This window comes from Stenella coeruleoalba (assembly GCF_951394435.1).
Source record: "Stenella coeruleoalba genome assembly, contig: scaffold_545, whole genome shotgun sequence".
Lineage (NCBI taxonomy): Eukaryota > Metazoa > Chordata > Mammalia > Artiodactyla > Delphinidae > Stenella > Stenella coeruleoalba.
This window is the reverse complement of record NW_027646284.1, coordinates 1-14,957: the sequence shown is the minus strand read 5'-3', so window position 1 is coordinate 14,957 and position 14,957 is coordinate 1. Positions and strand designations below refer to the sequence as shown.

The window sequence follows — 14,957 nt, the reverse complement described above, 5'->3', positions numbered from 1 at the left end:
GGAGCGGGGCGTGGCCACCACGTCGCAGAACGCAACTGCGCCTGCGTAGGCTGCGGCAAAGCCTAGCTCTCTGAGGGTTGCGTTTATTGCTGGCTGGTGTTTGTGTAGGAGGATCGCTCCTCTCACCAGCTCTCACTTCTGATCCGCGCAGCTCCTGGGTTTCTGGCTTCAGCTTTGTGCTGAGGCGCCGACACACCTACCATCCTCTCTCCGACGAATCGCTGACCTCCCCATTCCTGTTCCTGTCTCCTGGAACCATGTCTCTGGTAAGCCAGAATGCGTGCCACCGCAACGCAGAGACCACTGTAGATTACAGCGACTTCCATGGTGAGATGCAGGCTACTAATGCCTCCGGGTCCCCCACCTCCATGCTAGTTCCTGATGCTCCCCAGGGTCTTCAGGCGCCAATCGATTCTCAGGGCGCTAGCGCTTCCCAGGCTGCGCAGGACCCGAACGACTTCGAGGTGCTGATAGATGAGCAGTCCCGACGTTTGGGGGCGCTCAGGGTCCACGACCCTCTAGAGGACAGGTCGATTGCTTTGGTGAATTTCATGCGAATGAAAAGCCAAATCGAGGGGTCTATTCAGCAGACAGAGATGCTAGAGTTCCTCAGAGAATACTCAGATCAGTTTCCTGAGATCCTCAGACGAGCCTCAGCCCATCTGGACCAGGTCTTTGGGTTGAACCTGAGGGTTCTTGATCCCCAGGCTGACACCTACAAACTAATCAGCAAACGGGGTCTCCAGACCACTGATCGGATAGCAGAATCCCTGGACATGCCAAAGGCAGGTCTCCTGGCCTTGGTCCTAGGCCACATTCTCCTGAATGGTAACCGAGCAAGAGAGGCCTCCATTTGGGATCTGTTGCTAAAGGTTGATGTGTTAGATGAGCCCCAGAGGATCAACATCCCCTTTGGCAGCACAAGGAACCTCCTAACTACTGACTTTTTGCATATGCGGTTCTTGGAGTACTGGCCAGTGTATGGCACTAATCCCCTCGAATTTGAGTTCTTGTGGGGCTCTAGAGCCCACAAGGAAATCACAAAGATGGAAGCCCTGAAGTTTGTGGCAGAGGCCCATGATGAAGAACCCTGGAGCTGGCCAGAAGAATATAATAAAGCCCTGGAAGCTGACAAGGCCAAAGAAAGAAGCCAGGCTGCTGGCTTGGAGTTCTGGTCAGAGGACACTATGAATGATAAGGCAAATGATTTGGTCCAGTTGGCCATTAATGTCACAGAGGAGTTGCTGCCTATACATCAGGATGAGCTGTTGGCTCACACTGGCAAAGAATTTGAGGACGTGTTCCCAAATATCCTCAGTCGAGCTACTCTAATCCTCGATCTGTTCTATGGGTTCTCTCTGATTGAGGTTGATACCAGTGAGCACATTTACCTCCTTGTCCAGCAACCAGAATCAGAAGAAGAGCAAATGATGCTAGAGAGCCTGGGGAGACCCACTCAAGAATATTTGATGCCAATCCTGGGTTTGATCTTCCTGATGGGCAACCGTGTCAAAGAGGCCAGTGTCTGGAATTTGCTTCGGAGATTTGGTGTGGATGTAGGGAGAAAGCATGCCATCACCTGCAAACTTATGAGACAGCGCTACTTGGAATGCAGGCCACTGTCCTATTCTAATCCAGTTGAATATGAGCTTCTGTGGGGTCCTCGAGCTCACCTTGAAACCACCAAAATGAAAGCCTTGGAGTACATGGCCAGGCTCTACAGAAAGCAACCACAGGACTGGCCAGAGCAATATAGGGAGGCTGTTGAAGATGAGGAGGCCAGAGCCAGGTCTGAGGCAACTGCTATGTTCTTCTTTGGCCCCATGTGAAGTCTGGGGGAAGTATGCCACTTCAGTTGGGTGGCATCAATTAAAGGGGCCCTGGGGCCCCAAATCAGAAGCTGGGCAGGGTTGGGGTGAAAAGTACACATTGTGCTTGCTATTTGTGTTCTATTTCTAATAGTATTTCCTTCCTTTTAATATACCCTTGAATTAGATTCATGATCAGTGTTTATAAATGAAATTGCTCATTTGCCATTCCTGTCTTGTTTCAATATAAAAGTTCATATAGCTGCATAAAGTGTAGTGGTAATATTTACATCTTTCTATGATGTGGAAGAGAATATACAGTTGTTCTTTAACCGTTTGAAATAATCAGTAAAATGGTCTGGTACAGGAGTTAAGTAACAACAGTAATAACATACCCACAACAAACACAAAATCACTCATCTGTTGATGTTCTCCCATCGTGTCTATGGTTTTATTATTTTTTTAATATTGGCATTTACCTGTATTTGCTTTGTGATTCCAGAGTGTAGTGAAAAATAAAAGTATAATGAATTAGGCTCCATGCTTAAGCATTCTTTTATTCAACAGACATGTATTAAGTACCTGCCATGCTCTAAGCACAGTGTTTATGCTGGGAATATAAGGGTGAGGAAGGCCCAGCTGAGCCCCAGAGATTGAGGGGGAGGGGCTGTGGAAGTAAACCAACAATTATTTCTGTGGCAAGTCGTATAATAGGGGTAAGCTCAGAGAGCTATGAGAGTTTACAGGAGTAACTCCCAACTAAACTTTGGGTTCTGGGAGGGGACGGTGAAGGGGCAGGAGTGTCAAGCAAAGGGTGAGTGCGGGAGTGGTCAGGGGTGGTGGCAGGGGAGGATGAGGTGGTATGGAGAGCTGGGACAAGTTAACCTTTAGTGACTTCTATTGTAAGACCTGAGGTTGGGGAGAGGGAGGGAGGGAGGACTAGTCCGTGGGGTCAAGGGCAGTATTTAAAACAGCTTCGCGGGATTTAGTGTAGCTCAGAAAGACAGTGTTGAGTTCAAGAGAAGTGTGGGAGAGATAAACCTGTGGCAGAGATAACAAAGGTCCATATCCTCAGAGAGTGGGTCTTAGGAATCAACAATTGTTCTCCTGAAGCCAGCTGGTCTTGGATCTCGTGTCAGACGGAACAATCCACCCGGAGGAACTCTGAATGGCAACCTCTGCCTGCGCTGTTTATTTCTGCACTCAAGCCGTTAAGGTGAGTGTTAGTATTTTGGTTCTCTTCATTCAGATGCCGGATCTCGCAGCTTCTAACCCTGCTCGGGGCTCTCTCCAAGCCTTCCCTAAAGAACAGGCAGCTAACAATTTCTGTAAGGAAGTCTTGGCTCAGTGGTGGATGTTATACATAAAGTCACCTATAACGCGAGGTGGCGGGGGTAGAAGGGGGCTACCTATCAGTGGTGTAGGTTTTATGCTTCCTCACCTCCTGGCACCCACAAGCTTTCTGCCCTTTCATCCGTTTAATCACTAGGGGTTACCCTCAACTGCCACCTCCTATAAGATGGGAGAGAGGACTTTCCTCACATTTTCGTCAGCCTCAGGAAGAGAACGACATAACCGTCTCGCTGTGGGGAGGGGACAGAAAGACGGGAGATACACCCTTTCGGCCCCCAAGTCCAGCAGCCGTGCAGAAGCCAAATTAGAGGTGCTTGCTTGGGGAAGCCACTGCGCACGCGCACTCCGAAGTTGCCTGGGAGATATAGGCCCCACTAGTCTCTGAGATCTCTATCTTCGCATTCCGAGGAAAACTGAATGCTAAGGGCGGGATTTCCGGTGACAAGGAAATGAGTAACTGGAGAGAAAGGGGTTTTGGAAAATAGGATGGGGGTGGAGTTGAGAGGCAGGAGAATATCCAACTTGAAATCTGGGACCTTGAAATAGGGTATTGCCTCCATGCTAAACTGAGAGCCTCTCATTCTTCAGCCTCCTTGGACCTTTAATCTGTACATGCTTGTGGGGCAGGGGGGAAAGGGGCAAGCTGATTAAAGTGCCAAGTTTTTCTTGCTCTGATTTTTTTTTGGTGGGGGGGATTAGTAGACTCCTGGATCTTCAGGCACATCAGTTCTTCTGGGGGCACCAGTTGAGAGAAACTTGCCAAGGGGAAGGTGTAGCATATGGACCAACAATAATGTAAAGCTGCCAACTTTTTTAGTACTAAATATGTGCCAAGCACTACGCTGGATGCTTCACTTTCTTTAGCTCCAATCGCTCCACCAGTTCTCCAAAAAGCATTTTAATAGTCCCATTTGACACTATAGGAAACTGAGGCTTAAGTAATGTGCCCAAGGTCACACAGCCAGTCAATGACAGCTGGGATTAGAGTTTAAGTCTGCTTTTGGCTACAATTCACCCTGTTTACAGTGCATAGCATCACAGGCCCCCTTCAGCCTTTGCTGTGTTCTCACTCGAATTTGTTGACTCTCAAAAAATATAAGGAAGGGCTGTATGCCAGGCTGGGAGGGGCAACATGACAGCCCTCCAAAAGAGGATGAAAGTGAGGCTGGAATTTCTCCAGGCTCTTCCTTGTTCCATTACTCGGGCTCCCTGAGAGCTGTGTAGGTGTGAAATGTGCATTTCTGTCCAATCTCCCTGCTCTGTCCTAAGAATCTTCCCCACTTTGCTCTCTTCTGCAAGCTTCCAGCCTTATATGCTGGCTTTTACTCAGGGAGAGTCAAATATCACTATTTCTGTTTTTTGTAATCCTGAAAGAACAATGACCTGACAGAGCTCTTGCCTTGCCCAGGGGAGCTCTTGCTTTGCCCAGCTCAGGATGCAAAAACAGAAGTGGGAACTAGACTCTGTGTCATACATGCCACATGTAATTTCCCAGAAGTAACAAAGGTGAAGCTTGTATACCTATGGTAAGGGAAAGGGTGTAGTTATCTTAGTGGCTACAGCCATTCCTTTGAAGGTCATGCGAGGCCTGGATACTCTCCTTTATTCACGTACCAAATTAGAATTAGCATCCCTTTAGGAGAAACACTTAGGGGTGGAAATGAGTGTATGGCAAGCAAGACTTACAAAGGATGTTGTATGTATTACTCCGAAGTACAATCTCCATTAAGCCTTTAGAACACCGAACAAAATACCCTTCTTATCTATGTGAATTAGTTTGTAAAATGGTACAGTCTGAGTTCATTTGCAGATTCTTTGGGCTATTGATACCCACCAAGTATTGAAGTTTTGGCCAAGGTGGGGCTTGCCGACTGGGTGTTGGTTAGATATGTATTGTATATGCATCATCCTGTATATACAATGCTATCCAGAGTCCCCTTTGATCTATGATTAGGATCATTGCTGGAGAAAAAAACATTGAGAATACATTCATGTTCAGTTGCTGAGGCCCAGGAGCGCCCTCTTTTGGAGAGGATGGATGGTTAGAGAAGCCTTTTCCTGCCCTTCTCTTCATCAGTTTCTGTATACTAGTTGTCACAAATAAGCAATACAATCCAAGGAAAAGTTGAGCTGGACTGACAAATGTGGACTTCAAGCCAATTCTCCCAGCCACAGGATTGCTGCCCCTAAACCCTCTGGTACCAACAATCTAGGGAAGCCTGTAAGTACCCTTCAGGTTCAGACAAGGACGCTACAGTCTCCTCCTCCCTTCCTAAGGGTATCTCCATACCGTGAAATTTCTCACTCAACAGGCTTTCTCTCCCCCTTCCATGAATACTCAAAAATGTCTTAAGGAATTGTCTGCAGGCAGGGTTTGAGGCTAGTTGCAAAGAAAGCTGTAAAAGAAATACCAGAGTAGGCCCTCCTCCCTGAGACATTTTTGTTCTGGTCCTTGTACGAACACACTAAGCATAAGGAGGGGACAGTATATCAGAATGGCTATGAACTCTGGATCTGGACAATGCTGGCTCTGTCACTTCCTAACTGTGTGACCTTGGGCAAGTTACTCAACATCTCTTTCTAGACCTCTCAAAGCTGTTTTCAAGAAATTGATAGAAAAGCCCAGGGTCACACATTTATTATTTGATAATGTCAGAACTATAACCCAGGCCAATTGTATCTTAGTCTATTGATATTTCCAACCTACACCACTGCTTTTAAGACTGCTACTTGTCAGCACCTTGGTAGCTGAGTTCAAATGGTTACTGGGTTCTTAGACTTACTAGTGTTTGTTTTCTTTAGTAAATATTTCAGGTAAATATTAGCCCCAGGTAGTTATGAATTACTGAGGTTTAGCTGCATTGGTAATATATTCTTTATATTCTTTGCAGACACCTATCCACAAGACACTTTTTTAGGAGCTCATGTGTGGTCTCTTTAAGTAGTCCTCAGTGACCTACAGATAATCACTTTCTCTATATACCACTCCAGGAGTCCCAAACAAACAGTGAGGAGGACTTCTCTTAAAAGGAGGCAGGGTTAGGAAGGGATTTGGGATCTGAAGCCTATGGTCTGAGAAGCCTATCTCAAATTGCCTTTCTCCTGAAAGCACTTGGTTTGGCATGGGCTGGCCAGGGTAGAGCATCTGTCCTCTGAGTGTCTACTTCCCTTGAAATATAGAAGAGAAGGAGGATGTAGAAAGGAGACAAGAATGGTCATTGCTTCTGAAGCTGCCCTCTGCTCTGAAGCCTCAACCACACCTCAAAGAAGCTTCCCTGGTGGTGAGGGCTGCAGGGTACAAGGTGCCCTGGAATGGCCCCAGCCTGGATTGCTCTCCTTCTACAAGACAAAGAGTAATGCTGTCCTAGAAGAAGATGTTCGTTATTCCAGACAGTGAGGGAGACCACCCTGAGATCCAGCTATGAAGGCCAGGTGTGGAGAGATGGGTGCACACATCACTGCTCTCCTTTCTCTGGATTGGGGGCAGGGTCAGGGAGAGTATAAGGCCTAGGAGGGAGGAAGTAAGGAGAGGGAGCTTTGGCAAAACTGTTAACCATTTATATAATGTCTCCTCACACAAATATGGCCATGGACATCCTCAAAGTTCCTAACAGGGACATACTGAGTGAAGAGAAGTTGATCACCAGCTGTGACAGGGAACAAACTGGCCCCTGAGGTCAATGGCAACCCTACTGACCCGACCAACAAGGAGCCAGACCCAGCTCAGCCCAATCCTCAGGTAGTTCCACCTAAGACTGTCTTGGTCCCTGAGACTCACCTACACTGGAGGAGCCCCCTGGATGTCAGGCTTGTCCAAAAGTCACCTACCCGGTTCAGTTCAACCAGCAATTACTGAATACCTGGTATATGCTAGCCTTGTTATATTAGATACTGAGACACAGGGATGATTCAGATAAGGCCCCTACCTTATCTGTGTTCTAACTCTCTATTCACCTTTGAGTCTGGTCAACTATATGATCAATTTATTAAGATTTTTATTTCAATGTGTACCTTTTTCATTTCTAGAATTTCTAATTGTTTCTTTTTCAAATATACCTTATTTAAAAAAATACTCTGTTCTTTTCTTAGATTCCAGTCCTCTTTTCATGTCTTTAAACATTTTAAGCAGTCTTATTTTTTTCCAGTTCTTTTCATATTTGTCTATTATTGCTTATTTCTTTAGTTGTAAATTCTGCATTTTGTTGGGTCTGCTCAGTATCTAACGGTGGTGAGTTTTTGTATGTGCGTTATAACTTGTATCTGTGTGTTAATCCTTAGCTGGCATTACCTTCTGAGAGACTCTCTAAGGCTGCCTCTGCTGCCAATCTCTCCCTCTTGGGGAGGAAGGATGGAGTTATGTGCTGTCTGGTGCAGCTGTTCTACCCCAGTCCTTCCAGCACAGATACAATGTCTTTCTGAGCTTGAAGGCTCTCTTACGCTCTGCTGAAGAGAATACCTCCTGCCTCATGGAAGCCTTCTCCTCTATATATGTCTTTGAGATATTTATCCAAATCTCTGTTGCCTTTTATCACTCAGTGCTCTTATAGTTTAATCCTTTTATAAATCTTTAGTGTCATTTAATGGGATTTTGGAAAGAAGAGGAAAAGAGGGATATAATCCTGCATCATGACCAGAACACAACTTTTATTTTAATAGGTAAAAGTTGAAGTCAATCTAAATTCTCACAGCAAATATTTTGGTTTTATTTGTTAATATAATTAGAGCCCCTCCTTTTAATGGAACAGTATAAAATATTTGGGAATGATGGAGTAGAGACTATTAAAGAATAGCAAATTATGGTTAATATATATTGTTAAATACAAAATACAAGCTATGAAACAATGGAGTCAATATTATCTTGCAAAAATGTGTGTGTAAATAATGGAAATATATTTCCTTTCAAACTGATGAATAGTGGTGTGGTAGACAAAATAACATTTCCTCAAAGATGTCCACGTTCTGATCCCTGAAACCTGTGAATATGTTACTTTACATGGCAAAAGGGACTTTTCAGATTGATTGAATTAAGGAAATTGAATTGGGGAGATTATCCTGGATTATCCAGATGGACCCAATGTTATCCCAAGAGTCTTTATAAGAGAGTGTCAGGAGGATCCGAGTTAGTGTGACAAATGAGGCAAGAGGTTGAAGTGATGTGAGGAGGGAATCCTGAGCCAAGAAATGCAGACAGCCTCTGGAAGCTGAAAAGACAGGGAAATGGATCCTCCCTTCAAAGGTTCAAGAGAGAACTAGCCGTACTGACATTTTGACTTTAGTGCAATGAGATTGATTTTGGACTTCTGACCTCCAAAATTGTAAAATAATAAATTTTTGTTGTTTTAAGCCACTAAATTTGTGATAATTTGCTACAGCAACAATAGGAAACTAATACAAATGCTTACTACAGGGCAGAGGAATTTAGATTTCTGTCTATTTTGCTTGAAAAGAAATTAACATTCAGATAAATAAGATAAATAAAATACAGTGTTTAAAGCAGTTGGATCTGTCCATAACAATGAGACTATGGTGTCAGCTTATGACTGTAAAAAATTAAAGTGTTGCAATACCCATGTAGAAGAATGCAGAAGGAAAAAAATGCAAGTAGTTACATGTCTCACAGAAGTTTAAAGTGATGGTGGGTTATGTAGGGCTACATTAAGTATTAACATAAAAATTTTAAGGAAATGCTTGTGTCCTGTACCCTGCAGTTTCATTTCTAAGAATGGATTTTGAGAAAACATTCTTGGATGTGAGCTTACATTTGGTTTGAAAGTATCATCCCAGGCTTAATTTAAATGAGGAAAAACACCAACTAAAACCAACTAAAAACGCCAACTAAATCTTCAATAATATTTGATTGGTAAGGAAAATAAAGGTCTTTCTATGTAATGGAATGATATAAAGACATCAGAAATTATGATATTCAATAATGGTTAATAGCAAGAAAGTTCGTTTAGGAAACAATATTAACAGTGTGACTCAATTTCTATGGAATAAAAAAGGACTATTTCTCCAGCCACATTATAATCTTATTTATCTTTAGTTAGTGCTTTTACAGGTGATTTCTATTTTGCGGCATGTGGGATCTTCCTGGACCGGGGCACAAACCCGTGTCCTCTGCATCGGCAGGCAGACTCTCAACCACTGAGCCACCAGGGAAGCCCAACCTCTTTCTTTTTAAAAGTGGAAAAGAATTTAAATGTTCTAAATGAGGGTTTGGTTGAGGAGACAATCTTTTACGCTGTGGGTGGGAGCATACATATGAACAGCCCCTTTGTGGAGGGTCTTTTGGCAGCAAAATAACACTTTTGAAGGTTTTCTCAGGAAATAATCCTGCAGATAAACATAGATGTGGCTATATGGATTCCATAGTAATATTGATTGATCAGGCTAAAATATGAAATTATTTTAAAACCAAAAATTAGTTACAGAAAATAGGATTTGTTAATTAAATTGAATTCTGTCATTGTACAAGAAGGAGCAGAAAAATATTTAAAGGTACATAAATGCTGAAGATTTCTCATTTGTGATAAAAAGCAAATATTTTGTATGATTATATTTTTGTAAAAATAGGCATATATACATAAAATTTATGCAATGGAAATTAATGCTCTCAAACTTTGGTCACATCTCTATATTGCATGGAATTCTGGTGATTTTTTTATCTTCTTATCCTGATTTATTATTTGCCTACAGCCAAGTACTGTCTCTTGTGTAATAACATTTTAAAGCCTGTACAAAACAATAAGAACCAAGTAGTTTTAATTAATTAAATGAGCACAGACCCAGTATAATTAAAGGTACCCAATGAAGGTATTCACTTGGGCACTGTATCATATTACCCATGGGACCTTATACTGGAGCAACTTCAATGAAAGCCATTTGGCAACATTTCATTCAAAGCTCTGAAATATACAGGTACTTTCAAAGTGCCACTTAATCTTGTGAAATCTTTGCCTCATAAGTAATTCTGGATATCAGCACAAATTTAAATACAATGATGTTCTGTTCACCACCACCTATTTAAATTGGGAACAATTTGAATCACCTTTACTCAACAATGATGGAGAGGGTTGAGAAAGTAGGAATCATTCATGGGAATTTAAGGTACTACAAGCATTGCAAATTATGCCATAGAAGAATTTTTTTAACATCTTTATTGCAGTATAATTGCTTTACAATGGTGTGTTAGTTTCTGCTGTATAACAAAGTGAATCAGCTATATGTATACATATATCCCCATATCCCCTCCCTCCTGTATCTCCCTCCCACCCTCCCTACCCCACCCTTCTGGGTGGTCACAAAGCACGGAGCTGATCTCCCTATGCTATGCGGCTGCTTCCCACTAGCTAGCTATTTTACATTTGGTAGTGTATATATGTCCATGCCACTCTCTCACTTCGTCCCAACTTACCCTTCCCCCTCCCCGTGTCCTCAAGTCCATTATCTACATCTGCATCTTTATTCCTGTCCTGCCCCTAGGTTCTTCAGAACCTTTTTTTTTTTTTAGATTCCATATATATGAGTTAGCATATGGTATTTGTTTTTCTCTTTCAGACTTACTTCACTCTGTATGACAGACTCTAGGTTCATCCACCTCACCACAAATAACTCAGTTTCGTTTCTTTTTATGGCTGAGTAATATCCCATTGTATATATGTGCCACATCTAGAATAATTTTTAAAGACACAGAAAATTGAAAAAATTGAATAATAGGGTTTTTAAACATTTTCTTTTGAAATAATTACTGATACACGGGAAGTTGCAAAGGTAGTACAGAGAGATTCTGTGTACTTTTCACCCAATATTTCCCAGTGATTACTACTTAAATATATCTAGAATAATATCAAAACCAGGAAACTGACATGGATATAAATGTACGTGTGTAGTTCTAAGTCAATTCATCACGTGTAATTACCACCACACACAAGATATAAAACTATTCCATCCCAAGAAACATTTCCTTCTTGCTACCTCTTTATAGTCAACACCCACACTCTACCCCACATACACTGCTGCCATCCCTTATCCCCAGTAACCACTGATCTGTTTTCCATCTCTATAATTTTGTCATCTCAAGTAGTTTATAAAAATGGAATCATATAGCATGTAAATTTTTGAGATTAGCTTTTAAATTCAGAATAATGCCTTTGGGATCCATCTAAGTTGTTGCAGGTATCAATAGCTTGTCCCTTTTTACTCCTGTGTAATATTCCATGGTATGAAAACCACAGTTTAGCCATTCACCTACTGGAGAACATTTGGGTTGTTTCCAGTTTTTCACCATTACAAATAAAGCTGATATGAATAAAATTGAGGAAAACTCCTTTGGATTCTTTATTTTATGACAGTTTTTATCATAAATGGCTGTCGAATTTTGTGAAATGCTTTTTTTTGCATTTGATCATATGATTTTTCTCTTTAGCCTGTTAATATAGTGGTCTACATTGATTTTCAAATATTGAACAAGCCTACATCCATGAAATAAACTCCACTTACTCATAGTGTATAATTTTTGTATGTACATATTATAGCTTAATTCTATTCACCAATTTTTTTAAAGAATTTTTACGTCTATATTCATGAGTGATACTGGTGTGTCATTCTCCTTTTATACTTTGTATGCTGGGATTTGGTGTATGTTGTCAATATTGAGTTTGTTAGAAGGAATTGAGAAGTGGTCCCTCCTCTTTTATATTTTCTGGGAGTGACTGTGTAAAATTGGTGTTATTATTCAAATATTTTAGAAAATTCTCCAGTGATGTCATCAAGGCCTAGAGTTTTCTTCTTTGGAAAGCTTTTTAACAATTTACCTTAACTCCAATAGGGCTATTCAAAGTACTTATCTCAAACTGAGGTAGTTGTGGTAGTTTCTGCTTTTTGTTTCTTCCTAAGTTGTAAAATGTATGTATTTAGAGTTGTTCATAGTATTCCCTTGTTATCCTTTTGACATCTGCAGGGTGTGTAGTGATATCCACTGTTTAATTACTGATATCAGTAGTTTGCATCTTCTACTTTTTTTCTTGCTAGATTTTTGTCAAATTTATTAATTTTCTTAAAGAATTGGCTGTTTATTGTATTGTTTTTCTCTACTGATTTTCTGGTTTTAATCATGGATTCATTTGAAGCTTACTTTAAACTTCTGGGTGTTGAGATTTCCTGTTTTCTTTCTGTTGTTGATATCTAGTTTGCTTTCCTGTGTTCAGAAAACACACTGTGTATGATTTCAACATGGAAAATTTACTGAGGTTTGTTATAAGGCCCAGGGCATGGTCTATCTCATTATATATTCTGTTGGCATTTGAAAAGAGTGTGTATTCTGCTCTTGTCAGGAAGAGTGTTCTCTAAATGTCAATGAGATCCTGTTGACTCATAGTGTCATTGAGTTCTTCTATACCCTTAGTGAATTTCTGTTTAGCTGTTCTATGAATTGCTTGGAGGAGTCTTGAGGTTATCAACTATAACTGGAGATGTGTCTATTTCTTCTTTCAGTTCTATCAGTTTTTGCTTCATACATTTTGCAGCTGTTGTTTGGTACATACACATTAGGATAGATATGTCTTCTTGGTTGATTTATTATTTTATTATGCAAGTTTCCCCTCTCCCTTGAAAATTTTCCTTGCTCCATCATCTCCTTTACCTGATATTAATATAACCACTCCTGCTTTTTGTTAATTAATGAGTGTGTTGTATAACTCTTCCCATCATCTTACTTTCAAAGTATCATTATACTCTGTATCATTATATTTGAAATGAGACTTTTTGCAGATAGCATATAGTAGGGTGATGTTTTTTTAATCCACTCTGCCAATGTCTGTCTTTTAGATGGTGTATATAGACCATTTTCATTTAATACGATTTTTATATAAAAGGTGTAAGTATGCCTTTTTATTTTTTGTTTTCTGTTTGTTCTCCCTGATTTTTATTTGTTTTCTTTATCCTAGCTTCCTCTGAGTTACTTGGATATTTTTCAAATTCCATTTTGATTTAGCTATAATGTTTTTGGATTTACCTCATTGTATAGTGTATTTAGTGGTTTCTCTAGGTATTACAGTACATATACATATATAACATCACAATCTACTGGTGTCAAATATTTTCCACTTTAAATGAAATGCAGAAAACTCACTTCCCTTTACATGATTTTTTTCTTTTTTCAAAATTGAAGTATAGTTGCAATGTTGTTTTACCCTTTACATTCTTTTAGTCTCCCTAGTTATAATATGATTTTTGTAAATATTTCCACTACATACATTGAGAACTACATCAGGCAGTGTTATAATTTTTGCTTTGACCTCAAACATAATTTAGAAAACTCAAAAGGAGGGCTTCCCTGGTGGCGCAGTGGTTGAGAGTCCGCCTGCTGATGCAGGGGACACGGGTTTGTGCCCCGGTCCGGGAAGATCCCACATGCCGCAGAGCGGCTGGGCCCGTGAGCCATGGCCGCTGAGCCTGCACGTCCGGAGGCTGTGCTCCGCGATGGGAGAGGCCACAACAGTGAGAGGCCCGTGTACCACAAAAAAAAAAAAGAAGAAAAGAAAACTCAAAAGGAGAAGGATATTATATTTACCCATTTTTAAAAATAAATTATTTTTTCTTTCTTCATAATGTCCCAAGATTCCTTCTTTGATCATTTCCTTTCTTATTAGAAAACTTCCTGCAGCCATTATTTTAGGGTAGCTCTGTTAGAGACAAATTCCTTAGCTTTCCTTTTTCATAGACTGTCTTGATTTCCCCTCCATTATTGAGGGATTTTTTCCCACTAGATATAGAATTCTGGTTCTATAGTTCTTTGCTTTCAGCACTGAAAAATTATGTGCCACTACATTCTGGTCTTTATGGTTTGTGATGAAAAATCCATTGTCATATGAATTGCTTTTCCCTACAATGCTTCAATTCTTTCTGGATGCTTTCATGATATTTTTTCTTTGTCTTTAGTTTTCAAAATTTGATTATGATTTGTTATGGCATGTTTCTTAGGGTTTACCATGTTTATTGTTCACTCAGTTTCTTGACTCAGCAAGTTTATGTCTTAGAATAAATGTGGTAATTTGCAGCCATAATATCTTGAAATATTTTTAGCCCACTATCTTTATCTTCTCCATCCAGGATTCTAAGGACATGAATATTAGATATTTTGTTGTACTGACACAAGTTCCTCATGCTTTTTTTTTAGTATATGGTTTCTCAGTTTTCCAGATTGGGTGAATTCTGTTGTGTTGTCCTCAAGTTCACTAACTCTATACTCTGTCCATTCCATTCTGCTATGGGGCCCATTCATTGAGTTTTTCATTTTGGTCATTGCATTTTCTAGTTATAAAATTTCCATTTGGCTCTTCTTTATATTTTCTATTTCTTTGATGATAGTTTCTATTTCTTTGCTGAATCTTTCTATGTTTTCATTTGTTTCGAAAATGTTTGTCACTGCTTGTTGAAGCATTTTTATTCCTTTAAAATTCATGTCAGATAATTCTAACATTTGTGTCATTTCAGTGTTGACATTTGTTGATTTTTTTTTCATTTTCACAGTGAGAACTTCCTGTTCTTTTCTATGTCATATGATTTTCTATTGAAATCTGAATATTTGGTTATTATATTATAAGAATGGATCTTATTTAAATCTTGTATTTTTAACAGGCCTCTTCTGTCACAACTCCAGTGGAGGAAGGGCAGGATGCTGCCTTTTTACTTACATGTGAGACAAGTCCAGATTTCCAACTTGGCTGCCACTAAAATCTGGGGGAGGAGAGGATCCTTATCCCTATGGGCAGTGGTGGGAAGCTCACTTCTCCACTT

General features: G+C 40.4%; 1 protein-coding gene across 1 annotated transcript; it reads left to right on the top strand.

The window, feature by feature from the left end:
- Positions 1–246: 246 nt before the first annotated feature.
- On the top strand, positions 247–1,829 carry MAGEE2 (MAGE family member E2; the record flags this gene model as incomplete). The annotated part of the gene is made up of 1 exon (XM_079946610.1): positions 247–1,829. Exon 1 carries the CDS (start codon positions 258–260, stop codon positions 1,827–1,829), a length of 1,572 nt encoding a protein of 523 aa, XP_079802736.1. The 5' UTR covers positions 247–257.
- Between the last annotated feature and the right edge of the window lie 13,128 nt (positions 1,830–14,957).